At 38.1% G+C, this 15,375-nt stretch overlaps 1 protein-coding gene across 3 annotated transcripts in view; it reads right to left on the minus strand.

Moving 5' to 3' along the window:
* Window positions 1–3,327: 3,327 nt before the first annotated feature.
* MLLT3 (MLLT3 super elongation complex subunit) overlaps window positions 3,328–15,375 on the minus strand; it is a 285,234-nt gene continuing 273,186 nt past the window's right edge. For all 3 annotated transcript variants that reach the window (XM_010368450.2, XM_030919896.1, XM_030919898.1), the window contains exons 9-11: window positions 14,675–14,746; window positions 13,398–13,469; window positions 3,328–8,225 (exon numbers count right to left, since the gene is read on the minus strand). In XM_010368450.2, the coding sequence (XP_010366752.2) occupies window positions 8,094–8,225; window positions 13,398–13,469; window positions 14,675–14,746 (276 nt within the window). In that variant the 3' untranslated portion in view covers window positions 3,328–8,093. The remainder of the gene's footprint in view (window positions 8,226–13,397; window positions 13,470–14,674; window positions 14,747–15,375) is intronic.

The raw sequence follows: 15,375 nt of genomic DNA on the forward strand, positions 1-15,375 counted from the left end.
AAAAAAAAATTCTGACTTACCTCACCTGAAAGGAGGTCAAAAAGATATTCATTCCAAAGGAGTCCTGCCCTATACCCTGAAGCCAGAAGAATCTGAACAATCAGGCCTTGCTAAGTGCCCCCAGTTTATTACCATTATGTCATACCTCCTTTATGGATACTTTCGCATGACTGTCCATTCATCAAAGTTAAGCATAAAAATGGAGCTTCCTCTAGGTCTCTTGGACTTTCATTTCTGATGGCTCCCATGTCACATAAAACTTTGGTTCAATGAATCTGCTCTGCTTCTCTCTTGTTAATCTATTTTTAATATAGGGGTGTCAGCCATGAACCTTGCAATGGGTGAGGAAATATTTTTTTCTACCCTACACAGCCCAACCAAACACCTTTTATCATATGCATGGTAAGTGCATATGATAAAAGTGATGGAAAGAGAAATCTGAAGGTATACTTTCAGTTCCACATGTCCCAAAGTGTTTTCCTCGAAGCTACAGTGACCACATGCCCTGATTTGCCAAAGACAGCTTTGATTTATTCATGTTGTCCTGGGATGATTATTAATAGTGTCCCATTTCCTTCTCAAAAGTATTCCAGTTTGCTAGATCTGATGGTATGGACCTGTAGTCCCAACTACTTCTGAGACTAAGGTGGAAGGTTCACTTAAGCCTAGGAGTTCAAGGCCATAGCATGTTATGACGTGCCTGTGAATAGCAACTGAACTACAGCCCTGGCAACATAGAGAAATCCTGTATCAAAAAAAAAAAAAAAAAAAATCCAGTTTGGTCAAAAAGTTACATGATTAGCTAATCCAGAAACCCACTTCTAGAGATAGTAATAGCTGTGCTGTCCTTCTCTGAAACTGTGCTACCCAAACTATGTTATAAACCTTGAAGAATGAAATATAGTTTAAAAACTATTTTGATAAAGAAACATTATTTTAAATGCCAAACCGCTATTACTATCTTGCATAACTACTATTGTGTTACATACAGTTTAGGAAATATTGCATTAAATAAAGTTAAACAAGTTTGACTATTGGTAGAACATGTGGCTTTCCAAAGATTTAATATTTTAGCATGTCATGAATTGCCAAGAGGGTCATATACTGGGCAATGTTTCCACACTTAAATGCAAAACCATTTCTCATGAAATGTCAAAAGAGGTTCATGTTCCACAAAATGCTCCCACATTTTCATTTGATAAATACAGGTGTCTCGTATGTCTTAGACTTGTTCTAGGTCCTGGGATCAGCAGTGAACAAAACAAAGTTCTTAGCCTCAGGCACTTCTGTTCTAGTGGCGGAGACAGATAATAAACATAGAAACAAGTAAATATTGTAATTTGGAAAACAATGATTTATCCTCCAATTGATTTAAAGTCAAAACTCCCGACATCTAACAATTCTGAAGGATATTCATGAAGCAGCCTGTCTTCAGATGTGATTTGGCAATGATTTGTGTCTCTCAAAAGCTATCGCTGGGCATCGTGTTTCCTGAATGAAAGAAGCTTCCCTTAACAAGTTTCCCCCTTTGAACTGAGTGTGCTTCATTTGGCATTCTCATGAGTATAAATGTGCTTTTGGGGGGGGGGTCTACCTTTATTTGGATTGTTTGTGGACCATATTCATATGTACCTTTAATTTAATGCTATTTCCTGTCCTAGCTAAACTGAGGTGTTACTTAAAACAGCGTCCCTTTCAAAAGAGATGTTAATAGGTGCTTAGCACCCAGGGAATACATTCCAACAAATAAAGGGTTATACATTCTATGCCACACATCCCATCCCGTAGGGCTGGGGCGGTGAGAGACAAGAAGGTTCTTAAACACACACACACACACTCACACATACACACTCCTACCCTCTGATTGGTTCTGTGCAGAATAGAGACTCACATTTAAATGAATAAGCCAAGTTAAAACTTTCTATCCTGGAACAAAGCAAAAGGAAAGCCTCTTTATGTTGCAGGGACTATAGATGCCACGGGCTGAGCCTGTCCCAGAGTTTCCCTCCACTGCTCAAAAACTAAGCCATCTTGCTGCGTTTAGCACTTCTCACCAGACCACCCACCCAGACACGGATACACAAACCACATGTGCGAGGAATGCTGTTCGGCTAGGAAATCAGTATCAGTATTTCAACCTTATTACTTGCACAGACGGCCCTTTTAGTGCGACTCATTTGTTTTATCTTTTCAATAGCTTTGATTATTTTCTTTTAATGGCCTGGATTTATCCTTTTCTACCCTTTTGAAGCTTCAGAACTCTGTGGTGGGGACTGCATGGGGTGGGAGACATGATTAAAAGGGGAAAATGAGCAAATAACTTTGTCTTTACTCGCCACCTATCTCCCACTCCCTGTGGGCACCTCCTGTTCCGTGCGGATTACCCAGTACCCCAGTAGTCACCCTGAATTGTTATAAAAGTGGACTCAAGGAGCCTTCTCATTCAGGTGGTAGACTATTTGTGCTGTTATTTAAGAGCCATAGGGCCCAGTTATCATTATCAGAGTGTTTTTTGGTTTGTGCCGTATATTACTCTCACTAGCTCCTAGGGACCACATTGGTTACCCTTCTTTAATTAAGGGGAAATTAAGACCAAGAGGCTAAGCTGAGAGCCAAAGGCAATTTAACAACCTCTGGAAAAAATTGGAAGCACCTCTACAGAAGGGGACTGCATAAACAGGAAGGTATGGATACTATTACCTGGCAGAGAAAGCAGAAGCTTTGAAATGTGCTCTGTGTTTTCTATTTGGGTGGTATCCCTGGCAAGGAAACCAATAAAATACCCTTAGTTGCTCCACTAATCAGAATAAAACAAGACCACTAGTTTTGGAGACTTATTTCCCTGAGTTACCAACCAGAGAGGTCTGGGGGTCAGGCTTGGTTATCTGTCATCTCTCTCCAGGTTTCCTTGCATATCAAAATGGGGCCATAAATTGGAGACAGGGAACAAATTATTGGGGAAAACCATGTGGTGCAGTGCACCCCTGGGTGAGTGTGCTTCAGCAGGGCCTGGTGCTGCTCTTGACCCTTTCTATACACTGGAGAAGGTAGAAGGCCATTATTTTAAATAAAAATGAGTATCTATGCCGCAACAAGGGAACAGATTAGTCCAATCCAAGTATGGCCATTAGAAAGTTCTACTGCCATCCCAGCCCATCTGGGACTGATGCTTCCACAGCTAAAATCAGTCTCGGGCTGACAAGAGACAAAGCAGTCCCCTCTAATCCCCTAAATGGCTTGTCAGCCTGAATGAAGATAAAGTCAGTTTCTCAAATTTGATGTAAATCTCTTTACTATTAAGTAAGAGCATCACACCCAATTCCTTGGTTATTTACCAAACTGAATGTATTTTATTCTCTTTGTTGTAGTTGCTCTTCTTCCTGTCTAATCAAGGTAGCAGTTCCTGCTGTGAAAGTAAATGCAGGGACTTTGTAAGATGGACTGTCTCTGGCTATAGCACATTTTTCCTGAACAAAACCCTCCAAAGAAATGGGGAAGAAAGAAAAAACATCATGCATACATAGCCCAGTTTATGCCAAGAATGCATCCCACCACTTCTTGTTCCAATCTTTGCAGAGCTTTAAAAAATTAATATATATACTGGCTTTAGGACACAGAAGATGGTGCTAGACATGAGGGACTCCTAAAATGAATGAGGCGTGGACTCTCTGCCTTCAGCTGGTTTTGGACACATTGTCCTTTCTCTGGATGCCTCAGATCTCCCCATCTATTCTTCTTTAGAAACAGCATCACTTTTTGAGAAAAGGCTAAGGGCTAATTTTTCCTCTATGCAAAATAAAGCCAAACTTTGGTCAAATGACTCTTAGCAAATCAGTACAATTACACATTTTAAAAACGGTGCTGCAACAAGATTATATGAGTTTAAGTAAAACACCTATTTCTATCAATCTGTACTTACATTTCAACATGGATTTTAGAGAAGGGAAATACATCTTAGTGTGCCTTGAATTCACACAAAAGCATGTACACATACACAGTGTGTCTTTCAACATAACTACACATACACAGTCCATTAAAAAGATACTGACAGATTTATAAAAGGTATTGGCCTTGCACTGTTAATCTCAATAATACATTTTCACTTAATTTATTTTTGCACTGCATGGTAGCTCTGGCCACCATTAAGGATCTGTCAGCATTTCCATCATAACTCTATTTTCAGAATACTGGAGTACAAGTGCCAAAATACATATTTACAGTTTACAGACAGCGGTGGCTTTGTCTTCCTTTTAAATTGACTTCTTCAATGCATCTTTACAAGGAATATTCAGGGATGGCAGTGCCTACATAATAAAAAGCATCATATAAAACAAAAGAGGTTAAAAGATGTAGACTTCCAGCCCAAGACTAGACTAAACCATGGGAACAGACTCCTTAACATTCACTGCAGCTGTAGTAGTCTCTACATCATAGCTTAGAGCAACAGTCCAAAGCAAGATTACTCTGATAATATATATGTGTGTGTATATATATATATATATATATATGTATATATAAATATAGGAGCAGTACATAGCATTAGTACACAAAAAGCTAAAGGTGGAAAGTAATAAGCATACAGCAAATTACTCCAGAGCGGATCACTTCTACAGTGACAAAAATAAACACAAGCCACCAAATAGACACTGACTGTTTCCAACACTGGACATCCAACTCCATTAAGTAGGCAGAGTTAAAACATTTAAGAGTAAAGTCTCTCTTAACAAGTATATTAACTACATTTGTGGAGCTTGAAGTGGTAAATGGGATGTTATACAGGCCTAAAATTGTTTCTTCTCTTTTTTTTTTAAAGATTAGGTGGGTCTGTAAAGGACATGGGCAAAAAACACTTTTTTTTTTTTTTGGTTGAAGAAACTTTTTAAAGTGGAAGAAATCCAATATTATCGGCTCTTTCCACCAAAAGGTGAATATTCAGATTAGAGAGATTTGCCTGACAATTTAAAACGTTTAGGACTCTCTGAGATATTGTTTCCTAAAGTTTTTGTCTCCTGATCTGAATTTTTTATAGTCTTCCCTACCTTGATACTATATGAACGCACATATAGAAATACCCATTTGTCTGTATTAAGATCGACAGAGGCAGATTATGGTGAGGATCGTGAAATAACTGCAAAATATTGTTGCTAATATGACTGTTACATCCAAAGACAGAAGGACCCCCAAACCCACCAACACACATCCTGCTGCAAAACCAGAGGCAAAAGCTAAGTTATAAGGGGGTATAGGGGCAGGAGTTCTGTACATATGTTTTTTCCCCTGGCTAATCACTGAGGAAAAAAATTTTTAAAGTTTATCATACTCTGGCTGGTTCAAACCATATTCACATTCGCCCAATTAATTTTATTTGAAACATCTATTTATATATGTACACCAAAGAAATTAAACCCTGCCATTTTCCCCTTGTGCTTAAGAAACCAGAGCCACTGTTAGGGTACTCATGTATCAAATATATTCTTAATAGGCTTCAAAGTTGGGTGCATATAAATGTGACAGAACTGAAGGGGTTACTTTAAGAGAGGTATTATAACTACTTGAAATTAATTCAAAGGGATCTTTTTATTTCTGCATTTACAAATGAGAGCAAGATTATCACTTCAAAAAAAATAACGTAACTCTCACTCTTAATTTTGTGAAAAACTTATTTTGCTATCTTGATGAGTAGAAGATGGATAAGTTTTTCTGAATTTTATCAATTTACGAACTTACATTTTAGGATATTCTGAAGAAATTAACTTTATTCCCTAATTTTCAAGTCTAAAGTTTATCATATAATGGCTGCCCTACTTATCATCCTTTTTGTTTGGTCATTTCTTATCTTACCTAGTTTCTTGGTTAGCAACTTAAGGGAAAAAAATTTTACATTGGCAAATCATGTTTTTTGCCCCACAGTTTAGTTACAGAAATAAAAATGGCCCAAACTACATATACACATTTCTAGTTAAACTACACAGATATATTAAACCACATAAACCTCTGCCTTGATGAGAATATGTAAGCAGTTAGAAATTTTAAAATATTTTTAAAAATTTGCAACATTTCCATATAAACATTACCCTCCCCTTCCAACTATAAAGTTAAAAACAAAACACAACTGAAACCACACAATTCATCAATCACCTAATGTCGAAAATGACTCAAAGTTTCTCTGCACATCGAGAAGTGGACAATACAACAAATGCTTCAAGTACGGTTCATGCCAATCATCATTAAGAATCATAACATTATTGACAAAGTACACTTGTCCTCTGGGAGGACGCTTCAGAGAAATAATTTACAAGGAGCATGGCTGTATTATAATTTTTTAAAGGAAAAATAGTTTCTTTGGATAGAAAGAAACAGTGTAAAAAATCCCCTTTTTAAAATGCAGAAATAACTCATTATCAATCTGCATTTATATAACTGCCCAAAAGAATGGGTCTGGAAAGACCATTTTCTGTACAGACACGAGTTAATCTCTGTATGAAAAGACAGCATCTGGCATGGGAACAAACAAGGGAGATACTGGTCTATTAGCACACATAGAGACTTTCTTAAGGCTGATCCAGTGACGAACCTTTGGATCCAGAAGTATTTCTTCATTTCTCTTCTTTTCAGTTGAATTTCTAGTAAAAACTTGGAAGATGAGCTGTTCTTACTTTTCATTTCTCCACTTATGGAGAAGATGGAATAATGACACCAAAAGTACTTTGGTTTTGTTCTTTTAAAAATAATTTGCTTTCTTTTGCATGCCACAGGACTGATTTCTAGTTTCAAAACAAGGGTACAACAAGAACAAAAATATCCCCCCATCCCCAACCATCTTTCACCAATACAAGAAATCCTTCTGGAAATATTAGTAAGCGACTAAACAGGAATTGAACCACTGAATCTACAAGTTAATACATAATCTGTTATGGTAGAATAACCAAGAATTTTACCCCAAAGAAAGATTTTAATTTTTTCAAATATAAAAGTGTCTAAGAGAATCATATGTGAACAAACAAAAATCTCTGATTCCAGATTTTTAGGATAAAGATGAATAACACACTGGCAGCTGAAGAAAGCTGAAACTCTTACTAATAAATAGATCCAAATTTCCAAATTAAGAATTTCTACATTTTCTTTTAGAAAACAGGACCAGAATTGCTTTTTGTTTTGTTTTTTTTTTTTAAATGATGATCCTGCGGGATGCCTTTACTTCCATATTTACCTAGTATTATAACAGTAAAACAGACACAAGAATGTTGATGACAGCTCAACAATGCTGGATTCAGGACATTTACAGGTACACTTTTGTTTAAAAGTCCTACAAGTTTATTGACTAAGGCTAGACAGCAATTCATATGATCCTATTTGGTGCATTTTCTACCATGGTCCAAGATCATTACATGGATACAGCCAAGGACTGGGCCCCAACTTTCAGGAAAAAGACCACAAAGAAGAAAATCAAGGTGGCTATTTGGTCCCCCCAGTCGATAATCTGTGTCCTGGAACTGGAAAAACAAAAGGTGGAAAATACAGACTGCAACGAGTTAAAGGACTTGGAAAAAGTTGGTGGAAAGTGGCACGGTATACAAGTAAGGTCACTGGGCTTGGGATGGCAAGGGCGCTGCATTGAAAGAGCATCCACGGGACCAAGTACTTATAATGTCTGATGGTGTCATTCCCTCAATGACTTAGAATATCTGTATGCGATAATAAATAGATCAGTTATGTAATAAGGCAGTGTGTTGAATATGCGTTCGTCCTGTGGAATGAACCACCACAGAGAGATACATGATACCATACACATTCTTTGAGTTTTCTTGTGTTGTGTTTGATTTGTTTGTTTTCAAGGCTATCCAGGCTAACTCTTCCCGGGGATTTCCTTGGAGAGAAGAGTGGTCCGCTGAGGCTGGTTTGCTTTAACCTCTCCTTTATCAAGAGATGATGACTGGCTTTAAAGAAAAATAAAGCTGAAGGTTGTTTGATTTTTATTTTTTCCCTTTTGGTTGCATCATTCTGAGTGTTTTCATATAAACAATAACAACAAAAAATCACAACCAAAGAAAAAAAAAACACAATAGTTTTTGATGCATCCAGTTGTTATATCCTCAGGATGTTCCAGATGTTTCCAGGTAACTCTGTAGTTTACGGACTGTGGTTTTGTCCAGCGAGCAAAGATCAAAATCAAATGTTGTGTTTGTGATATGAAAGTGTCCAGTTTCTTCTATAAGGTTCACGATCTAGAGGAGTGAAGAAGAGAAAGTTTGGGCAATAAGCAGCAAACATCAAAAGGCAAAGAGAGAGTAATAGAGGGGCGATCAAATATGGAATCAAGTGATAAATATGCGTATTTATAGCAACAAGGTCCCATACCATGAATAGCATTAAATTGTCTCAGTCAACTTGATAAGTCAAAGGTATATTAAGCCTTAGAAATTCCCAGTGAGAACTTGTCTTGCTTTTCATACCCTTTAAACTCATTCCTGCTTTCAAGTCGTGAACAGAATATTTAACTGTGAGTGAGCAGTTAGGGGGAGATAACATTTCAAGACCCCTTTAAAAATTAGTTGCTGACTCAACAGACAGTGATTATACTTAATAAACATAAGAAAAATCCAGCCTAGAAATAACAAAACTACTTTTACTTCAGTACAAACACATACACACACCCCATATATAAAATCATTTTCCTTTATCATTATACAATTGTTAATAATTTGGAAAACCTCATTTCTTCTTGTATTGGCTCCAACTTTCAGAAAAATGTTAAATGACAGAGGTGATGGTTACTGTTTTAGGTGGGGAGGGAGTCAGAAGAAAACTTTACTTGCTTAAACCATTAGACTCAAAGTTCTGTTACATGCATCAAGAAATTCTTAGAAGGGGTATACCCAATTGTGGTTAAAGTGCTACATTTATGTAAAAATTTATCCAACAAGATCTTATTAACACTAAAAGATCTAAAATGGACACTCATTTGTTTTGTTAGTTATTAGTAATAGAACTTTCAGCAAGTCATCCATACATATCCACATACATACAGAACCACAAACACACAGCTATGCTCAATCATATACTTACTATATAATTAACATCGATTGAACTAAGACTATGTATTTTCTGGAATACATTTTTAGTTTTGCCATTTTATGCAAAAATACTATGGATCTAGTGAAAAATGTGTAAATTTTGGGATGGAAACAAGTAGTCTCTTCAGAGCTATTATAATTTCAAATTTATACAATGGAAATAACAAGCTGACCAGAATTTGACTCCTTCCCCCAGCCAGCTGCCCAGTAGGTACTTGACAAAGCATTTAGAATAGAGTTCTAGATTTGGCATATCAAGTTCTGACTCTGCTCACTCTTTCAATGGTATTAGAACATCATAACCTTTGAGCCTCAGTTTCCTCATCTGGAAAATGGGAGTAACGCTACCTATTCTACTTGTGCAAGTTTGGGCAGATGATCAAATAAGATATCATAAGCAAAGCTTTTTATAAATGGTAAATTGCTACCTAAGTCAGGATAACATGATTATGATTACCTTATAAACTGATCCTTAATTATCTGGGAGGTAACTAAACTGCACATGAATTACAGACCTGATGCTTTTTCCTCCTGCCCCCAATGAGTGTTAGCCATTCCATTAGCACTAAAATAACTAAGGCAAGAAAATGCAGAAACAAACTCAGAAAGGCCTGCTTGAATAAAAAAAAATTGTAACTAATTCTTTTAAGAAAACAGTTTTCCATGACCCAATATAGCTGTTCCCTAATTATTTAACAGCAAATAGAAAACTGGGCAATAAAAAAATCCCTTCTAGAGAAAAGCTGCTTAATTTTAAAGCATATAAACACTTTTGCCTACTAGAAACTTGAGCCCGGGCATTTCTCATGCATTGTGCTATCTTGCAGATCTCCAGTATTTCCATCACCAACCCCTACTTCCTCTATGCGCATGCTGTGCCCGGCCTGCAGCCACACATGCACAATGATATAAAGGGGATCTGATAAATCTAACTAAATGAGCCCCACATTTTTATGGGAGCCCACAAGAATACATCAAGGTAGATGCAGACAAACAGCCTTAATGTAGTAGCAGTGGCAGCAGTTGGGGAGTTGGGAATTATTTGCCAAAGGGAACAGCATTAATGATTTGAATTATTAGAGCATGTGCCCACATCCTCATTTAAGTAAGGGCTCCATAAAGAAAAATAAGTGTGCATTCCTTTCCAGGAATCCCGATAGTCAGATCAGAAACAACGTTAACATGCTTTATTCCATTGACACAGGCCACAAAGCCTGAACATACCCCACGAGTGCCTGAAGAACTCCACTCTGCCTTTCTACAGGAATACCCTCTTTGCTGATGCAGTGTGGCTTGACCTTGATGTCATTTTCTGCATCATAGTACAATAATTAATGTCTGTCCAAAATAATAATAATAGTAGATAGAGTGACTGCAGATAAGAAAAACAGGCAATCGGGTACATATGGGTAGTGGAAAAGGAAGAGTGTGTAAACTGCTTAACTCATTCTTCAGATGACGGTTTTTGCGAAAACATTCATGATGGGTTATTTCCTGCCACATCAGCCTTTCAAGGGGTACTACGCAGGCTGTTGGATGTCTCATTCTGCTTTAAACAGGGTGAGATCCACTTGTCAGATCTGTGGCTCCCTTCCCCAATTTTTAATTATACAAAGGTAAATGCACTGATTTTAGTCTGATTATAGTTTCAAAAACCAGGGTTCTTTCCATGTGAAGCAGCCTCTTCTCTGTGTGAGAAGTAATGAACAGGCTTTACTTTAACTGCTTCTCTATGGAGTAGAGCCAGGTCTGGGATAACATAGGTCTTCCCATAGAATGGCCTCTACTATGGTCTGGAAAGCGCTGACTCCCACCGCATAAAAATGTGTGCCCTACCCTTGGTTAAGGGGTAGGCCATCAGGCTCAAATCTACAAGGGGTGCTGATATATGACAAGTTATTTCCCAGGATGGAGAACATCATTTTCAGCAGAACACTTCTCAGGGAGGCTTCTCTGGGTTCTTAGAAGGAATATTCTAATATGCCACGGATTCCCCATTCCCTGCAGACAATTCGAAAAGAATGATGGCTGGATTCTAAATTGCTAAACTAAGCAATTTAGTTTCCTCTAAGGAAACCTGGTTTCCCACAGAATTTTCTTCTCCCAAACGTGGATGCAAATCCAGGCTTAGAGCGAATTGCTGGGGATGTTAGATGTGTTCAATGTCACTTTCTAAATAAATGTGGAACATGTGGTTTAAAGAGGAATCAAATTATTCATCAGTCCTAGGTAATCACTTCTCTTGATCTGACTGTGTCTACTCTATTGTATTTACACCCTTTGAAAAAGTGGCTTAGGAACACAGGCTCCTTGATCCAATGCTGTCTGTTCATTAAACTAGCTGCCGAGTGCCAGGACTGCATGCCCCCAGAGTAAAACAAAGCTATTAACCACTTTTTGTGAGCCAAATAAAATCGTCAGGCCAGATTTTTGGATAGGATGCATTTAACAGGGAAGGACCTAGATGTGATCCTGGGCCCACTAGAAATTCTGCTTCAGGTGTTCAAGTCTGCACGGCAGAGAATACGTAGACTTTGTGGAATGCATTCCATGAGATGAGCAGCCCTCAAGGTGGAGAATAACATTAGTCCTCAATAGTGCTATGTTTTACAAAAGGAATTAATTAAGCAGTAAACCGTGACAGGACATGCATCATGGTATCATAATCACAAGCCTCAGCTGCATTACAAGGCAAAAGGCCAAAGACTGAGAGCTTTCAACCGGCCTGGGAATGCAATTAGGGTGAAATGCTGTGTGCCCTGGAGTGCCTTTATGCCAGGTTAAAAATTCATAGATATTACTCTCTCCCTCTAGAATACTAAAATAATCCACTTGGATGGAATTCTCCAGTAAGCCACCTTCCTTCACAATTCTTATAAGGTCAAAATAAAGGACAACATTAAATTGGGAATGCCAATGACACCCCAAGGTAAGATCTGCCCAATGGCCTAGTATCCTTGACTCACTGGCAAGGCTTTCTTTGTGAAGATGTCCCAACCCTGCACAAACATCTGTCCCACCTCCTATGAGACTTACTATTTGGGCCCAGCTTGGGTATAAATAACTTCGTTGGACAATTGCTCCACAGTGCCTCGGAGCTGGTGTTTGGGAAGAGATGAGAAAGATCATGCAACAGATCTGCAATTAGCATTATGCCAGCCCCAAATATTTGGTAAGTGACAGGTAAAACAACGTTTGGTTCTTCAAAAGAGGCCTAAGAAGAATATTAGCAAAGTACTAGACCACCACTTATGGTAGGCCACTCAAGTCCTGCTTCCTTACCCATACTAATTAAAAAGAAACTGCAAGAAATGCAACTTATCTGCAATTAAGAATCATAGGTCTATAGTCTTTTGTTCAAATCTAAAACTCTACAAGGGTTAAAAAGCTTATCAGGCCAGTCAGGAAACTTGGCAAGTTTGAGATTATGTATTTAGAGATGTAAGCAAAAATGTACACAGAATATAAATGTGACCCCCAGCCACTAAATGTTTAAAAACACACACACACACACACACACACACACACACACACACACACACACACACACAGCTGGGGTAGATTAAATATTAATGTCAAGTCATTTGAAAGTAGTAAAACAAAAAAAAGAAATTCAAACAGTGAAACAATCTACATATCTGCCCTGGAATTTAGAACACACATTCTACTCTTTGGGTGTTAAAAAAATTACCAATAGCTGCAACAGAGGCGTACATCATTAACTGGATGAAAATGAAAAACCATCCTTCTTATTTTATTAAAACATCAAACTGTATTAATTGAAGTTTCCCCAATTTACAAGTATTCCACTACAAGTATTCCACAGTTGAGTTCATAATAATAGAATGTATGTTGTACAAGATAAGGGAAATGAAGAAAATATTTACTTTCCTTAGAATATCACTGGCAAAGGTTACTAAATTGAATCACAAATGTTTACAACACTTAACTCAAATTCTTATCACCGTTTTCCCATGAAACCAGAAGCCTGGCCCCAAAGGTTTTTGCATTCCTACTGTCCCCTCCCTCAGCCCACATTACACCAGCCAGCTGAGGGATCACTACAATCCAGCATCACTTCCCAAACTGCCCAGATCTCATCATCCACAGCACTAGAGGAGGGAGAATAATTGCCATAGAGCTCCAACGCAGACTTCTAGGTGGCCTCAGAAATGAGAACCCTTCCCAAATACATCTATAGGTGGCATTCGCCAGATTCTGATAGTGTGGGGCTGCAGTGGCCTCCAGGTGCTATCACACTACTGCAGGACAAACCAAGTCTTGATGTTTCTGGAAAGGGTTGTGCTAAAAAGCATTTCTCACCTGCTGCAGAATGTGTCTTTCCCTCAGCGTCATTAACCTTCTGTGAAGCTCTACCAGTTCATCTAGGTATGCCTGAAAGAGAAGAATGTCCCCCAAAAGGACAAGCACTTTAAAAAGTAGTTCAAAAATAAATGAATATGTAAGTAAAAACAACACAAACAGCAGCAGTTGGAGGTTCTCATTACACCACTCTAGCCCAGGCTGCGTGCACTCAGTGCCCAAAGGCCTCTGCAGACCAAGCCAGTCTCAGAGCAGCCATTACCTTTATCACACCAACTTTAAAAAGGGAGTTGGAGGGAATTCTTGGACTTAATTGCTCTTATGAAGATTCAAGTCAGTAGACTCACTTTCCTCCAACATCTCTACAAAAGGTAGGGAAATTCAATGCTAAATTGTGAGCTTAAACATGTTAACAAAGGCTACTTTCATTTTTTTTCTCCATTCTTGAATTTCAGAAGGTTTCTAAGAGAAAAAAAATTCTAAGTTTGAATACGGAAACAACAATGTACATTACCAATTAAGTCAGGGCAATTTTGTGGGGGTTTTCCTGTTCGTTTTGCTTTTGTTTTAAAAAGGCTTCCTGGTCATACCAAACATTGCAGTAAGCAATGCCAGCAAGTGACAGAAGAACAGAAGAATGTATTATGAAAAACAGGGATCACTAATTGTCATCTGATTTGTGAAGAGCTCCCCTGAAAGGGGAGAGGGGGTACCTCTCTTTCCACATGCTCAGACTCACGAGTCTTTGTTAGCATAATTGCATGGGTGCCCCCAGCACCATTTGCAATAAAGGCAAATGAAAGATTCGTGAAGCATTACAGAGGTCTGCCTTGGCCCTACAAAGCAGGGTTAGGGCCCTGTCCAAACCAGGTAACTTAACCCCATTAGGTCTTGTAGTCAGATTTCAGAAGCATGATGCACACTCTGGGAAAGCAAACTGCACTAGCATCAGATGTCTTGCTCATCTACATCTGAGATTCCTTAACCTGCTACCTCTACCACAATTCTCTTACTTCCCAATTCAATATGCCTGAAATCCCTTGGCAATGTAGGCAACACAGCATATGACAGATAAGGCCAAGCTTAATACTGAAGATATAAACAACACATGGAAAACATACTACAAAGCACTGGGACTCAATACTCATCATTAGGGCATCTTGGGCACTTTGATAAAGAAAATGAAAGGAGAACCAGCAAGGATGATCAAGGGGAACACAAAGAAACAGAAGGCTTGTCAGTGTTGGAGCTCTGCTAGTAACAGACTGGAAACCTACCTTGTCACATTCACCATTCTTTATTTGCTTATCTGATTTGCTTTGCTTTATTGGACTTTTGACTTCAAGAATCTAGGGATCAAAGAGAACACTGTGTTAAATTTTATTTCAAACATCTCTTAGCTAACCAGCCACATAAACAAAGGCACTCACTGAATGAAATGTACAGTAACATTTACTTTCCAAATAGCATTTCTTTTCTATACATTTTCCTTCTTCTCTCTAATCTTATTTTCCTTGGAAAATAAATTACTTAGATCTGAAATGCTGAGTCAGAGGAGTAGAACTAAAAAAAACAGTTGATGATAAGGAAATTGATCTAAGCTTCCAAGGCTGCTTCTCTTTTGCGACAACACTCTCACCATATGTATAGCAGCTGAGTTATACTGAGATTATAGTTCCCTCTGGCAAGAATTTTTTTCCTATTCATTCTGCTGTTTCAGCATGACTACTAGTGCTCAGTATGCTAGGGATGATAAAAACAAATACTCAAATGCCCTTTTTAGTACCTAACTTTCACATTCTAAAATTACTCACATGCACAAAACTGATGCAGCTTTGGAAATGAAGATGGCCATGAGTTATACTAGTTGCTCCCAATTTGGGATCCTCCAACTCAAGAAATAAAGAGATAGGACTATCTTCTGTGTTTTAAGAAATGATATGTTTACCCTTGGTAAAACACCAAGTGCTTTCCCTTT

The sequence above is a fragment of the Rhinopithecus roxellana genome, chromosome 16, assembly GCF_007565055.1.
Source record: "Rhinopithecus roxellana isolate Shanxi Qingling chromosome 16, ASM756505v1, whole genome shotgun sequence".
NCBI classification, from domain to species: Eukaryota; Metazoa; Chordata; class Mammalia; order Primates; family Cercopithecidae; genus Rhinopithecus; species Rhinopithecus roxellana.